The sequence below is a fragment of the Sabethes cyaneus genome, chromosome 2, assembly GCF_943734655.1.
Source record: "Sabethes cyaneus chromosome 2, idSabCyanKW18_F2, whole genome shotgun sequence".
NCBI lineage: Eukaryota > Metazoa > Arthropoda > Insecta > Diptera > Culicidae > Sabethes > Sabethes cyaneus.
Window position 1 is genome coordinate 77,567,124 of NC_071354.1, and position 13,804 is coordinate 77,580,927.

The following is a 13,804-nucleotide window of genomic DNA, read 5'->3' on the forward strand; positions in this document are numbered from 1 at the left end:
ATCAGGTATACCTATACGCTTCATTTTCTCAATTGCTACCATGTGTGGCATCTTATCGAAAGCCTCAGTGAAGTCCATGAGATTGCATCTACCTGTTGGCGTTTCACAATACTTCCATAATTTTTGACGATGATCAAGTTGCCAGATTTGTAAATAGGTGGCATCGAGGCATCCTTCCAAGCACGGGTGAAGACGTCAGTGGTGAGGAAGCTGTTTAGAATCATTCTGAGTGGAAGAGTAAGTATTGCAGCGCATTGTTTCAAAAATAGCTCTAGTAGTCCATCAGGACCAGGCCCTTTAGAACAGTCTACTGCCGAGAGAACCGATTCAACATCGCTTATCGATAACCTCATTGGAGGATAGCACAAGTCGAACATTTGTATGTTTCTGACTGCTTCGTGTTGGTTTGTCGGGGATCGTTGCAATAGACCGTTAGAAAGAAATCCGCAAATCATCGCTATCACCCAAGTCCTCCGAAAAGTTCTTCATCGCCATCACCCAAGTCCTCCGAAAAATTTCGTCGCCCGACCCTGTCTCTCCCGTATAAATTCGCTCAACTCCCGTCTCATCTTATCCGATTTCATATCCGGAGCTTGGCATCTAGCTAATCGCATAGCATAATGCTTTAGTCTAGACACCACCCTATCATTACTGCCAAGCTCCAACCTTCTACTCAAATCGTCAACCTAACCCGCAATATAATCGAATTCTTTTTCCACCGTATAAGGAGATGGAGACATTCACTTGAATAACCTTCCCGTAGAGTGCAACTTTCTATATAGTCTGCAGCACAAAATACAGCCTCTATAAGAATTCTACATATACATTAGCGCCACGTATTTTTGTCGAAGACAACAACCTTCTATACGGTCAGGATCACGAGTTATTCCATGATGGTTCCATTTAAATCAATTTCCTTATGCTACGTAGACTCCATTAAGACGGTTTCCATTAGGATTTCCATTTCTTCTTCTTCTTCTTCTTCTTCTTCTTCAGCAGCATAGAGCCGGGGTGGCTCGTGCTGTTTCAAGCACTCGTCTCCATTCAACTCGGTCTTGGGCCACTCGTCGCCAATTTCCTAGTCATCTCAGAAGTCGCAAATCGCTTTCGACCTGGTCGAGCCATCGTGCACGTTGGGCCCCCCCTGTTTCTGGTTCCGGTGGGGTTGTTGAAGAGGACTCGCACTGTCGTCCGGCATCCTTACGACGTGTCCGGCCCACCGTAGCCTGCTAACTTTCGCTAGATGTACGATGGGAGTCTCTCCAAGCAGTGCCTGTAGCTCGTGATACATACGCCTCCGCCACTCTCCGCTTTCAGTTTGTACTCCGCCAAATATCGTCCGCAGCACTTTCCACTCGAACACGGCAAGAGCGCGTATGTCCTCCGTGAGCAGCGTCTCCTCGGAGGAAGGCAGTGCCTCATTCAGTACTCGCGCGTAGTTCTCGGCAGCTTGTGGGTTGTCTAGCTGCCTGATGTTCAGCCGAGGAGGGCGGCTTTGACGTGTCCGGTATACGATGGACACCTTTGAGCGCACATGTACTGCTACTAGGTAATGGTCAGAATCAATATCCGCACCCCGACGGGAGCGTACGTTCGTGATGTTAGAGAAAAACCGGCCATCTATGAGAACGTGGTCAATTTGGTTCATTGTACGTTGGTCAGGTGATCTCCAGGTGGCTTTGTGGATATCTTTACGTGGGAAAAAGGTGCTTCGGATCACCAGGCCTCGGGAAGCTGCGAAGTTTATACATCGTTGGCCGTTATCGTTTGTGTCGGTGTGCAGGCTATGGGGTCCTACCACCGGTCTATACATTTCTTCCCTACCGACCTGGGCGTTCATATCCCAGATGACGATCTTGATGTCCGGTGACGAGCAGCTGTCGTACGTTGCCTCCAGCCTCGCGTAGAACGCTTCTTTCTCATCGTCGGGTCTACCTTCATGCGGGCAGTGCACGTTAATGATGCTATAATTGAAGAAACGGCCCTTTATCCTCAATACACACATTCTCGCGTTGATCGTCTTCCAATCTATCACGCGATCCTGCATTCCGCCCAGCACTACAAAACCCGTTCCCAGTTCGTTGGTAGCGCCACCGCTCTGGTAAAACTGGGCCTTTCCGCCACGGATCTTCCATGCCTTCTCTCCTTTGCGACAGATTTCGTGCGGAGTTACGATGCCGAGTTTGCGGGGTTCAAGCTGTTCAATCAGCACCCGCTCGCAACCTGCGAAAGTTAGCGATCTGCAGTTCCAAGTACCGAGTCTCCATTCGTCGTCCTTGTTCCGTCGCCTAGGTCAATGCCGAATATTCCGCTCCGAATTTGTTTGAATTTTGTGAGTTTTTGTTTAATTTAGGTGTGTAGCCGTTCTGGGGCAACACTACCGAGTCTCGCGATGGGGCTGCCATCTTATAGTGCCGAGACTCACTATACCTCCTTCCCGGTTAGTATACGACCTTAGTTTCCACCGGGGTTGGTTACCCGATCTCCGCTAAGGTTGCTCGTATTCTGGCAGGTACCACGAGGAGGTCGGGATCGGAGTTGCTGGATAAAAGGCTAACGACCACTATGGGGTCTATATTCCGCATTATCCAGCCGTTTACCAACTAGGACCGCGATTAAACCTAGACCAATTTGATGTCTGTGTTGGGGAAGTGTGCCAAGAAAAACGACAAAAGTTCCTCGTCCCAACGGATCGCAAATTATTTACGGCGAGACGATGAAACTTAGCCGCATTTGATATCTGTGTCGAAAAAGTGCGCTACAGCTTTAGTGATCGGTTGTAATATGATTCTAAATGTATGCGCACGTTTGCCATTTCATTAAAAGAGTAGTGAAATAAGAATGTGTTGTGTTGTGGCAAGGATGTGCTACTGATAAAAAGGGATCGAAGCATAGATGCCATGATGTTTTCGCACGCGTAAACTTGGGACCCACCAATTATTTCAGTTCCTGTGAGTTCTGGTTCTACCAATGTGTCTGATAATTAAAGTACTTCATAAACTATGTACAGTTCCCCCACAATTAAGGACCATTTAAGCAGAAGTGTGATTCTAAAACAATCAATTGTAGCGCATACTATTGTTTAAAAGCAGTTTATAAATGGTTTTAGTTACAGAAATATGTAATCTTTCAGTTGATTCAGTTATTAAATCCATTTAGTGCAAGTTTTCCACGGAAATAAGGCTTATATTATGACTGATCAAATACACAATTATGGATCACTTTTGGAAGCGGTCACAATTATGAAACAATTTTCATCATATTATGGATCAAAATAAAAGTACACTTTTCGCAGCGAGTCCTCTCAATGAAAGACCTTGTGTGGCATTTGGTCTGTCTTTAGATGCCTGCCGTCCTTCTTCGAAGACACCTACCGATCAGCCTTTGGGAATGCTTTTCGTGATTTCACGACTGATTTTTTGTCCTGGAAAAGGAATCTTAGGCTCGAAAAGACTAGTATAGGATGAAGTTTTCTTTTTTCCGAATTGTTATTAACGATGTAGGTACAGTGGATCTCGGAAAAGTTAATCGATGCAAGAGTTTAATTTAATCGCTGCTATGATGCGACTCTGTATGAAACAGTGGAAAGGCGACAATAAACCGAAAAAATTAACATAGAAGGAAATCGCGCGTATGTGACCGATAGCTCTAAAAACCAGTAAATTCAAACTCTCTAAAAATTTAAGGAAAAAATTAACATTTTAGATTGTTGCATGAGAGCTAACATTCGCTTAATTTTTGCGATGAACCGTTGCATATGTACCATCATAGCGTTTTACTGCCTTACGTAGCTTTCCTGTACTGCGTAGTTCAGAAACAGCATTTTCCAAAAACTCAGCTCTGTGCAGCTTTCGATTCTGCTTAAAAAATGTTTGTAATAGGTGCTAAACTGTTTGAATTTATAAAAATTACATTGGAATCAAAGTGATCCATAATTGTGAAAAATTACCTTGTTTTGGTCCCTATTATGGATCACTTTGAAAATTACTTATTTTTACAGGAAAATCATTGGAAATCACTGAATCGTAAAAAACTTAGCTTAATCTTTATGTACGAGACATTTTTTGCTCGAAAATTGGTGATTATGTCACATAGCAACCATATGAATGAGGAACGTACTGCTTATGCTGATTGAAAAAACGACAGACATTTTGATAGATGCTCGATAACAACTTTGTACGCTCATTGAAAAAGCATCAATGTCGGGATTTAAAGGATGTTTTATGTGTTAAAAGCTAGTTAATAGGGTATATTTTGTTGCAAAAATGCTTCATACCTTAAAACAGTTTGTTTAACTGAGTTATTTAACTTGAAACACAAAAGTGATCCATAATTGTGGAGGGAGTGTATATTACAGAAAAAATAATATTGGAAAAATTAAATATTGCGGAGGAAATGATAGGGTCCCAAATTTAGGCGTGCGAAAAAATCTGTGTCAATGGTATCTCTGGATCGAAGTGGTCAAATGTCGAAGGGTTGGTGCTGAGCGAAGGGTTGGTAATAAAACAATCTTTAATTTCTGTAAGTTAACAGGATAGCAGTAGCACAGAGAACAGACTAACAGGCTCGAAGGAAGTAATCGATTTTTTGTGTGTAAAATCTGTCGGTAGCGCCCTCCAGAAATAGTTTGTCAAACGCATCACAAAATATCTATGTACCTTTATCAATATTTATTTGTGCTGGAGTTACATAGCAGCGACGGCAGCGACATCAAGATTTAGTTTGCCACTTACTGCTCGGGGGGTACTCTATTGAAGGATTACTCGTAGATTACATAAAAACCTTTTACACACTTTTTGTCAATTACCAATTGATTTTGGTAAATTGTTTCTAAATAGAGATTTTCGCCAGGACAACTATGTTTTCTCGTATTTTGGTTTGAAAGATGCTTTTATTGCGTCGAGTCTGTTCCTCGTGGCACTGGAATACTGGCCTATGGCCCTTTTTCAGCCAATTCCGTGATCGGACCATCACAAAATTAGTATCAAAATACACATTCAAGTACTTTGTTTACACGGTTTAGTTTTTTGAGTATTAAGAACGGGGTAACTTAGAGACCATTAATTTATTTCTCAATACATTTGGGAGCAGCTCGACATTCCTCACGTAGATTGTAAACACACTCAAGTCGCTTTTTACGCGCAGGATACGTCCCGCGTAAATCAAAACCGCGTAAAAAAACCGCGTAAATTCCGAAAATCGCGTAAAAAAACCGCGTAAAAAAACAAAATTTTGCGTAAAAAAAACTTTGTGGATTTCAACACTACGCGAAAAATAGACGTTTTGAGCACATCCGCCTAAATTCTGAAAACCGCGTAAATTCCGAAAACCGCGTAAAAATACCGCGTAAATTCCGAAAACCGTGTAAAAAAAACCGCGTAAATTTCGAAAACCGCGTTAAAATAGTCGCGTAAAAAAACCGCGTAAAAAGCGACTTCAGTGTAATTCCTTAGCTGCACCGTTTTCGAGAAATCGGAAAAAACAAACCGTGTAAAAAAAGACTTGAGTGTTAGCGAAAAAAGTCTGTAAAATAAATCGGAAATTCAGGGCCCTATTCTGTAAGCCGACTAGTCCACGTTTGGTATTATGTAAGTCACATGCGACGCGATTTTGTCGAGTAACTGTCGACTGAGTCCACCACTAAAAAGCTAGTTTCTAAACGGTTAGAAAGTGACGCCTGAGCTTGCTTTGTTTTAGTCGTGCATTGCGCCGCCATGCTACCCGTTCTCTCCGCTCTCGACACTCGACAGTGACTGAGTCGAGTCGAGTTGCTCGACGTGACTTACAGAATAGGGCCCCGAAAAATAGTGTTTTCTTTAAAAACTTTAGTCGTCCATATTTCCATAAGTGCGCTCTTATGGATAATACGGGTTTATTTTGGACAGTTTCTAGGGCATTAAGCTTTAAATTTGATAATTTTGGAGAAAGCTGTGTGATTCATATCTCATTTAGACGTAAATGGATGTGAAAAAATTAATGAAATTCACCAGTAGATGCTAACTTACCCTCATTGTGTAGCTGAATTTGTCCGGATTGCAGCAGGCTCACCAGCATATCCTGAGGTAAGTTAGCTAAGGCTGTTGCTGGGTAAATAACGTTGTTGGACAGTTGTGATTGTTGTTGTTGTTGATGATGCTGTTGAACTGATGACGATGGTGATGAAGATGACGAATGTTGCTGTTGTTGTTGTTGTTGTTGTTGTTGTTGCTGATGATGTTGTTGTTGTTGTTGATGGTGATGTTGTTGAATTTGTTGCTGGAGAGCCTGCTGTTGTTGTTTGATCTGCTGCTGGATGGCTGACAGTGCTATATTGGTGTTGTTGCTTCCGTTGCCATTGCCAGTGCCAGCTGCTGCCGTTGCCGAAGTTGAAGTTGACGTACTAGAAGATGACGTTTGCGGCGCTATACTAACACTGTGATTATTACTATTATTGATTGCATCAGTATTTATGTTACTATTACTACAGCTAGGTCCAGGTGAGTCTGGCGGCGAATAATCGTCGGTATCGCTACCGGACGACATCGGGGAACGATCATCCTGAAAAGGCAGAGAAGAACAGAAAAAAAGTGTTACTTTACAGCCCGCAATTAGTATAGGATCGGTCGTTTATAAAATGGAGTACCAAGGAGGATTAGCGTGTGCCAAAGGCGAGATAAATTGTTTTTGTCCAATTTCAGTTTGACTGAACGACGAGGGCGCCGGCTAGCAATAGGGAGATACACTTCTCGATGTCGCTACCATATTGGACAGTTTCATTGAGCGGCGACACTTTTAGCTAATGTGCCCACAAGACGAATGAATGTGGAAAATCGATCGCGGTGAAGCATAAAAAACGATCACCGATACTTACAGCAGATTACATTATTGTACGGAACCAAAATAGGATGCTGCGAGTGGAGGAACCGAAGCATTCGCTCCAAGAAGGTAAGAAATTTCATTAATAAAATATTCTATCCGGATTTGGTAATCGCGCACTAGTGAGGGGGTAGTCGAGATCAAATGCTTCGGCCAACCGGAATGCAATGCGATAAGTTCGGAATTCCTTTTTTGAGGTGAACTGGTGGCGTACCGTTGCGTTGCTGCGAGCTGTGCGCTCGGAGATCCTGGCGAGAGTATTTATTAATGAAGCGAAAAATTATTACGCGAGATTCATGATTTTATGAGGTCGTCCCTGTTTGGTATATACTGGTGCTATGAAGATGAAGCGGGAGTGATAACAGGCAAAGTTGCCAGATGGATGGAAATAAAATCTTATCTTAAAAGCACGTCCAGTACGGGTTAAGTCGGTTGGAAAATGTGTCTTCTGAATGCAATCATTTTCCCGCCTCGCAGCAGTCCCGTGATCTGCCAACGCTTTTCCATCTTTGTCAATCATCGTTATCATCATCAACATTTGGCCGAGCAGCAACCGCACATCCAGCATACATACCGTCAGCACTCCATAAGCATCGTTCACCTGCTTTGCATTACACTTTGGCAAAGCGAGAAGACGTGCGCTCGCCATGATGAGGATCCTGATATGGCCGCTCGAAATGTATTCCAAAATGGACATCGGCATCAGGTCGATTGCAAACTCTCGCAGCATACGCAACAGCAGTCCGTCAGTCTAGCGAATGTTTGCAGCATACCGAAGTTCCTCGCAACAACACATCGACGGTGCCAGCCAGCGCAGTGCCCTCTCGGAGGGGCGACGGTAACATGACAACTGGCCGCGATGGGTTCTCTATTGCAATATGTGCTGCTCCAATATGACAGGCTCTACGTGTAGCTGCTGATAGGAGGGTTCCGACCGAATTTGGATGACGGTAGCAGAACGCAGTTTTCTTCTCCCACCACTCGCACTCACCACCGCCCAAACGGAATTGGAAAACATCATGTTTCGTGACGGCAGGTGAAAATCGACCGATCTGATAACACGAGGTAGTCCGAAGGGGAACCGAGCCGGAGATGTGGAACACCGTGGGCCTCTGATAAGGCTGTGAGATTTGCCGGTTTGAAGACTTGATTTTCCATAATTTCCACAAAGACAAATTACAGATTCAGAAATTTTGCTGTCTTTTGCGAGCGAGCTGTGCAAAGCTACTAGCCTGCGTGGTGTTGCTCGGTTGCTCGGTTGCAGGGACGGAGATGTTTTTGTTTTGCACTTGGTGGCAGTGGAATAAAAAAACGCCATTTGGTAAGGTTGTGTGCTGATCGGTCTGATTGAACGAACGGTAGACACGTTAGTTACGACGGATGATTCCGATGAAAGTAGGCACGGAGAAAAGTTTACATTTGCTTTAGTAATGCGATAAGTTGGATCATTATTTAACTCTTGAAACTATTATAGTTATAATTATAAAAACGAAGTAATTGGTATGGGAGCAAAAACAATGGAAACAGAAAGGATGCATAATGTAAAAATAAAAAGAAGAAAATACAAACAGTAATGCACAAGTAATGCAAGAATTAGAATACACGGAAAGAAACCGGATTCTGATTCCATAAATAAAATCATGAAATTATAAAGTTTGAAATTCTATGAAACCATGACTGAACCGACATATCAGGCAACACATGAATGATGAATAGTAATGTACGATTTTGTGTCGTTTTTGTGTCGCTAATAATTCGTGATATTCATGGTGTATTTTTAGAAAAATTCACTAGAATACTGAAATGAAGAGTTATTTTTCTCATTATGGGAATGTAATTTGTAAAAAGGAGTATCCGAATTACGAAAAAACCAGAAAAACAAATGATACAGGAAGCGGTAAAATGCAATAGGAAAATAGTTAACAGATCGCTACAAACAACCAAAGGCAGTGGACATACAGCGGTGATAAATAACGAAGATTAATTTCGAATAATTTATTTTTGTTTATTAAACATTTAAAATTTTCTGATGATGGCCGAATGATTTTTTATTAATGTTCATCGAAAAGCAGCAATCGAAATAAAAAAAAAACCATATATTTATTTTGTTTAAATAACTGGTTTTCAAAAGTTGCAATATTTTGATGGCGCGTTGTTTTTAGCCACTTACCATTTCAATATCATTTGACAAGGTTCCACATACTCTGGCGGTTGAGAAGTTTAGGAGAATGGGACTACCTGAGTGGCTGACAGTCCGGAGTTCCTCAAGGCAGTGTCTTGGGACCTTTGCTGTTCGTTCTTTTCATCAACGATCTTTGCCGAAAATTGAAATTCTCGAAACTGTTATAGGCTGATGACCTGTGCGTTGACTGCTGTGCGCTCCAAATGGACATTGACGCGCGCATTGAATGGTGTAGAGCGAATGGGATGAAAGCTAATGTCAACAAATGTTGCATAATCTCATTCACGAGGGAACGTGTGCCGATGGTTTTTGATTACATCATGGGGACAACAAGCTTAAAACGTAAAGGCGTTGTGAAGGATTTGGGGATTCTCATCGACAGCAAACTGAAATTTGTGGAACATATCTCTGCCGTTACGGCTAAGCAGGCTTGTTATTTCCTCACTCATTGTGCAAAAAGTGCAACTTTTTTTTTTCAACACAATGAGCAGAAGTGCTTTCAGAAATGAGAACTAAATCCACACAATGAGAAACAGACTAAACATAAAGAGAAAAACTGACGCGCGGAAAAACTTCTTATTGCGCTCTTTAAATGATAAACTTTCGGTTTCGCTCTCGGTCCTCTCGGTAGCTACAGCAGTAACCGTGAAAACGAAGCAACCGGTGCGCGTACTGAAACTATAGACTCAGAATTGTCACGACAATCAAACGTCGTTAAATTTTGAATCTTAGCGGAGAATTACCTTTGTTTATAATGGGAATTTCCTGTAGGTGCGCGTCAAGAAGCTAGTACATGGGAATTCCAATGTTGTCATATCTATGATGCAGTTGCATTCACGGGCAGCCAAACTCAACTGAATATATTAAATGTAAGAATCATGATTCAACTGCATTAATGGATTAATATTTTTCTGATCGCAATGACCGCTATTTACAATCGGAGTTTTTTCTCAACGCACTACCCATGTTAAAACTACCCGTAGTTGTCATATGTCGGCGCATCGCATCAACGTATTCAAAGTGTAGGTATTAACATTCTGTAGTTGCTCCTCAATGAGTAGCGCAATGTGCGGATGCTCATACAACCGCGTTCAGCAAGAAAGAGAAAAGTTAAAATGAAACGGAGAAGAATAAATCACGTTAAAGATTGAGCTCAGTTTGAAATTTTCTCTTCTCTTTTTTTCTTCTGAGGAGGAATCATCCCTGCGGCTAAGGCATATCCAATGTTAGGTTTTCTGAGAAGGAACACCAATTTCTTTGATGATGTTTATAGCCTCAGAACACTTTACTGCTCGCTCATACGCAGTGTTCTAGAATATGGAGTGCAAATTTGGGCACCATATCACGCTGTTCACGTCAACAGACTCGAACGAGTACAAAAGCAGTTCATCCGATACGCTTTGCGGAATCTTAATTGGAGAGACCGAACAAACCTGCCACAATATGTAAACCGGTGTATGCTGACCAACCTACCGACGCTGGAAAGTAGACGAATACTTCTACAACGTATGATGATATTTGACGTGTTAGCAGATCGCATTGACTGTCCAGCTATTCTTGAGGAACTACGATTCAACGCACCGTCACGAGTGATGCGCCAATCGAAATTCTTTCGACGATCGACTCACCGCACGGCCTACGAAAATAACAACCCGCTGTGTTTAGATTAGCGGTTATTAGTACTACGTAACATATCTGTGCGATGTTTTATTATATCGAAGATGAATAAACAAATTAAATTAAACCACTAATATGCACGATAAAATTTAATGCGCATATGATGTACAACCACGAAAACTGTTGACAATTTATTATATTTCTTCGAACATTTTATTATGGTAGCTGCAAATCAAATCGACCAGGACAATCTGACAGTGAAACTTTACCTTTTTTGCTCACGGCTATATATTTTCAAGTAAAGCTGTGTGGGTGATTTAACTTTTTACGCAGTAAGCTTTATGCTTTGGCTGGTGAACGGCCTTTTACTCAGCAACTCATATCCCTACCTCCTCGTGGTACTAGTCGGTATCCCAGATTAGGGGCGGCATACAACAGCGACTAATCCAGAGCGGGCGGCTGACTCATGAAACGGTGTATTTCGTCAGCTATACCCAAGACGGCAGTTCTGTCCGCGAGACTAGGTATCGCAGCTCTGGTAAGACAGCATGCACAAAAAACTTATGGTAGGAAAATTTAGGAAATGAACTACGACGGAATAATCGGTATGGACCCAGGCAAAAAAAAGGACAATGATTATTGGAAATTTGGTACTTGCAATGTCAGGACTCTACTTCAACCAGCATGAGCGGATATCCTGGCAAGAGAGCTGCAGTGGTTGAAGGTCGAGGTTGCAGCCAGGAAGTACGATGGACGGACTATTGCGAGAACGATATTCAAGTATCATATCTGCTACAGTGGTGACAATACAGCAGAGCGTGGAGTTGGATTTGTATTACAAGGAAAACGTGAAGCGTGTCATTAGGTGGAGGCTCATTAATGACCGTCTATGCGTGTTGAGGATTAAGGGTAAATTATTTAACTACAGCCTGTTAAATGCATACGCACTGTAAAAGAGAAGAGAAGTTGATCTTCTCAAGAGGACATGTGGAGTTTGCCCAAGACAGGACATACAGATAATCATCGGGGACACAAATGCACAGGTTGGACGTGCAGAGTTCTTTCGTCTCGTTATTGGTAGAAAAAGCTTCTATTCTTACACAAACGACAATGACCTGAGGTTAATTAGTCAGAGAAATGGCTATCTGTAGTGCCTATTTTGCACGTTGGAACATTCGGATGCACACCTGGAAACACCCTATTGGAGAAGCCTCAGATTGACCACATTCTGGTTGATGACCGGCACTTTTCTTTTACTTCCGGGGACCAAACGTCGAATCGAACCACTATCGTAGTAAGCAAGACTCGCGCCCAGTTGTCCACTGTATTCAAATCGAAAAATTTGGCGGGTATCAGCGGAAGGAGTTTCTCCAGAGGACTCTCGGAAGACTGATGAGCGGATCAGTGAACAACTTGGAGAGAACCTGAACGAACAGTGGATGCATATTCACGACGTGATCAGTACTACAGCACGCGAAGTGTTAGGCTGCAGCCACTTCTAGTGAGTGGTTTGACGCAGAGTGCCAACGAGTGACTGATGAGAAGAATCGAGCCAGAAGGTACATTTTGGCTGCCACTGTAACACCCCATAGCAGAGAGATACCGAGATGCTAGAGCTGCCGAAAATAGACTTCACCGTCGTAAGTAACGCCAGCACTGCACTGGGATCGCGTTCTTGCGGAGGCGGAGAATAGCTTCGAGAGACACGATACGAGAAGCATCACCAGTACGATCAACGGTATCAGGAACCGGACCGTACCAACTCCTGTTATGTGCAACTTCAACGAGGGGAACCTGATTACCGAAAGATCGGTGGTTAGGGGTTGGAAACAACCAGATGAATGGAACAAGATGAAGCGGTTAACAGAAATAGGATAACGGTTGAAGATGATGGACAAGCTGGGACCAACTTTAAACGAGGTTAGAAAAGCAGCGGGATAGCTGAAAACGGCAAAGCAGCTGGAAAGGACGGACTTTTAAAAGCCGGAAGCGAACGGCTGCAAATAATGTGCAATTCATCAGGTTATACTAGAGGTATGATCCCGCATCCTGTTTTTCAGACTGAGGTCGTTGCAGGAAACGTTTGTTGGCGAATATCAGTGCGGGTTTCAAGAGGGACGCTCCACGACGGACCAAATGTTCACCTTGCGACAAATCCTCGATAAATTTCGGAAATTCATCTTGCAGATTCACCATTTGTTTATAGATTTCAAGGCGGTGCACGATTCGGTTAAGCGAAATATGCTGTGACAGATTATGCTTGAATATGGTTTTCCAACAAAACTGATTAGGCTGATACGTGCTTGGTTCAAAATCAAGCGTCAGGATAACGGGTGAGACATCTAAAGTAACAATTATGTAGTTTTAATACGATGATCTAGTGGTTTTCAGGACCAATTTCATAAAACTGGTAATAAAACTATGAGCTCCACCAGAACTTTCTGATGACCACTATAAAACTGTCTTCCGACCAAGTGGCCCACTCTTTAGAAGGTTTTTATAACCTCTTTAAGGGCCAGGTTACGAGTATCCGTATCATGCTTTGCTGAAGGCAGCAATAATACCGATTAAGCTTAACAGCCACCGCCATAATTTAATAAATCTTTTCGCTTTTCGCTCTGGTAAAAAGCTAAATCAGTTCGCTAGCTTTGCCTACTTGAAAGTACATCCGTGAGCAGAAAAGTTAAAGCTTTACTGTCAGATCACCCTGATCGATTTGGTTTCTAGTGACCATAATAAAATATAGAATATTAAATATTATTTCAATAAAATTCGAGCAATCTTCGTTGGTTTATAGCATATGCGTATTAAAGCTTATCGTGCATATTGATATGACAGATGGATGAAATCAACGCGCTATTGAACTTTTGTAATTTTTCAAAACTGGTTGTTTCAACAAAATAAATAGCTTAAATATTAATTTCTAGCTAAATCATTTTAGTTGCTTCCTGTGACAGGAATGGATGGTAAATGGTTGAATAATGCGCTCCAGAACCACCATGTGGTTCCACAGCCTCTTATTCAGCAACTCCTATGTCTTCTCGAGGTACCATCCGGGATACGCTCCTTAGTGGAAATCGGACAACCGGTGGAAACTAGGGTCGTATGCGGACAGAGAAGGGGGCACTCATGCGAAGGCTGAAGTGTAAA

At 42.4% G+C, this 13,804-nt stretch overlaps 1 protein-coding gene across 1 annotated transcript in view; it reads right to left on the reverse strand.

Moving 5' to 3' along the window:
• Positions 1-13,804, reverse strand: part of LOC128735096 (serum response factor homolog) — a 416,200-nt gene that overhangs the window by 3,062 nt on the left and 399,334 nt on the right. Inside the window, exon 3 of the mRNA XM_053829584.1 lies at positions 6,006-6,537. Coding sequence (XP_053685559.1) covers positions 6,006-6,537 — 532 coding nt within the window. The remainder of the gene's footprint in view (positions 1-6,005; positions 6,538-13,804) is intronic.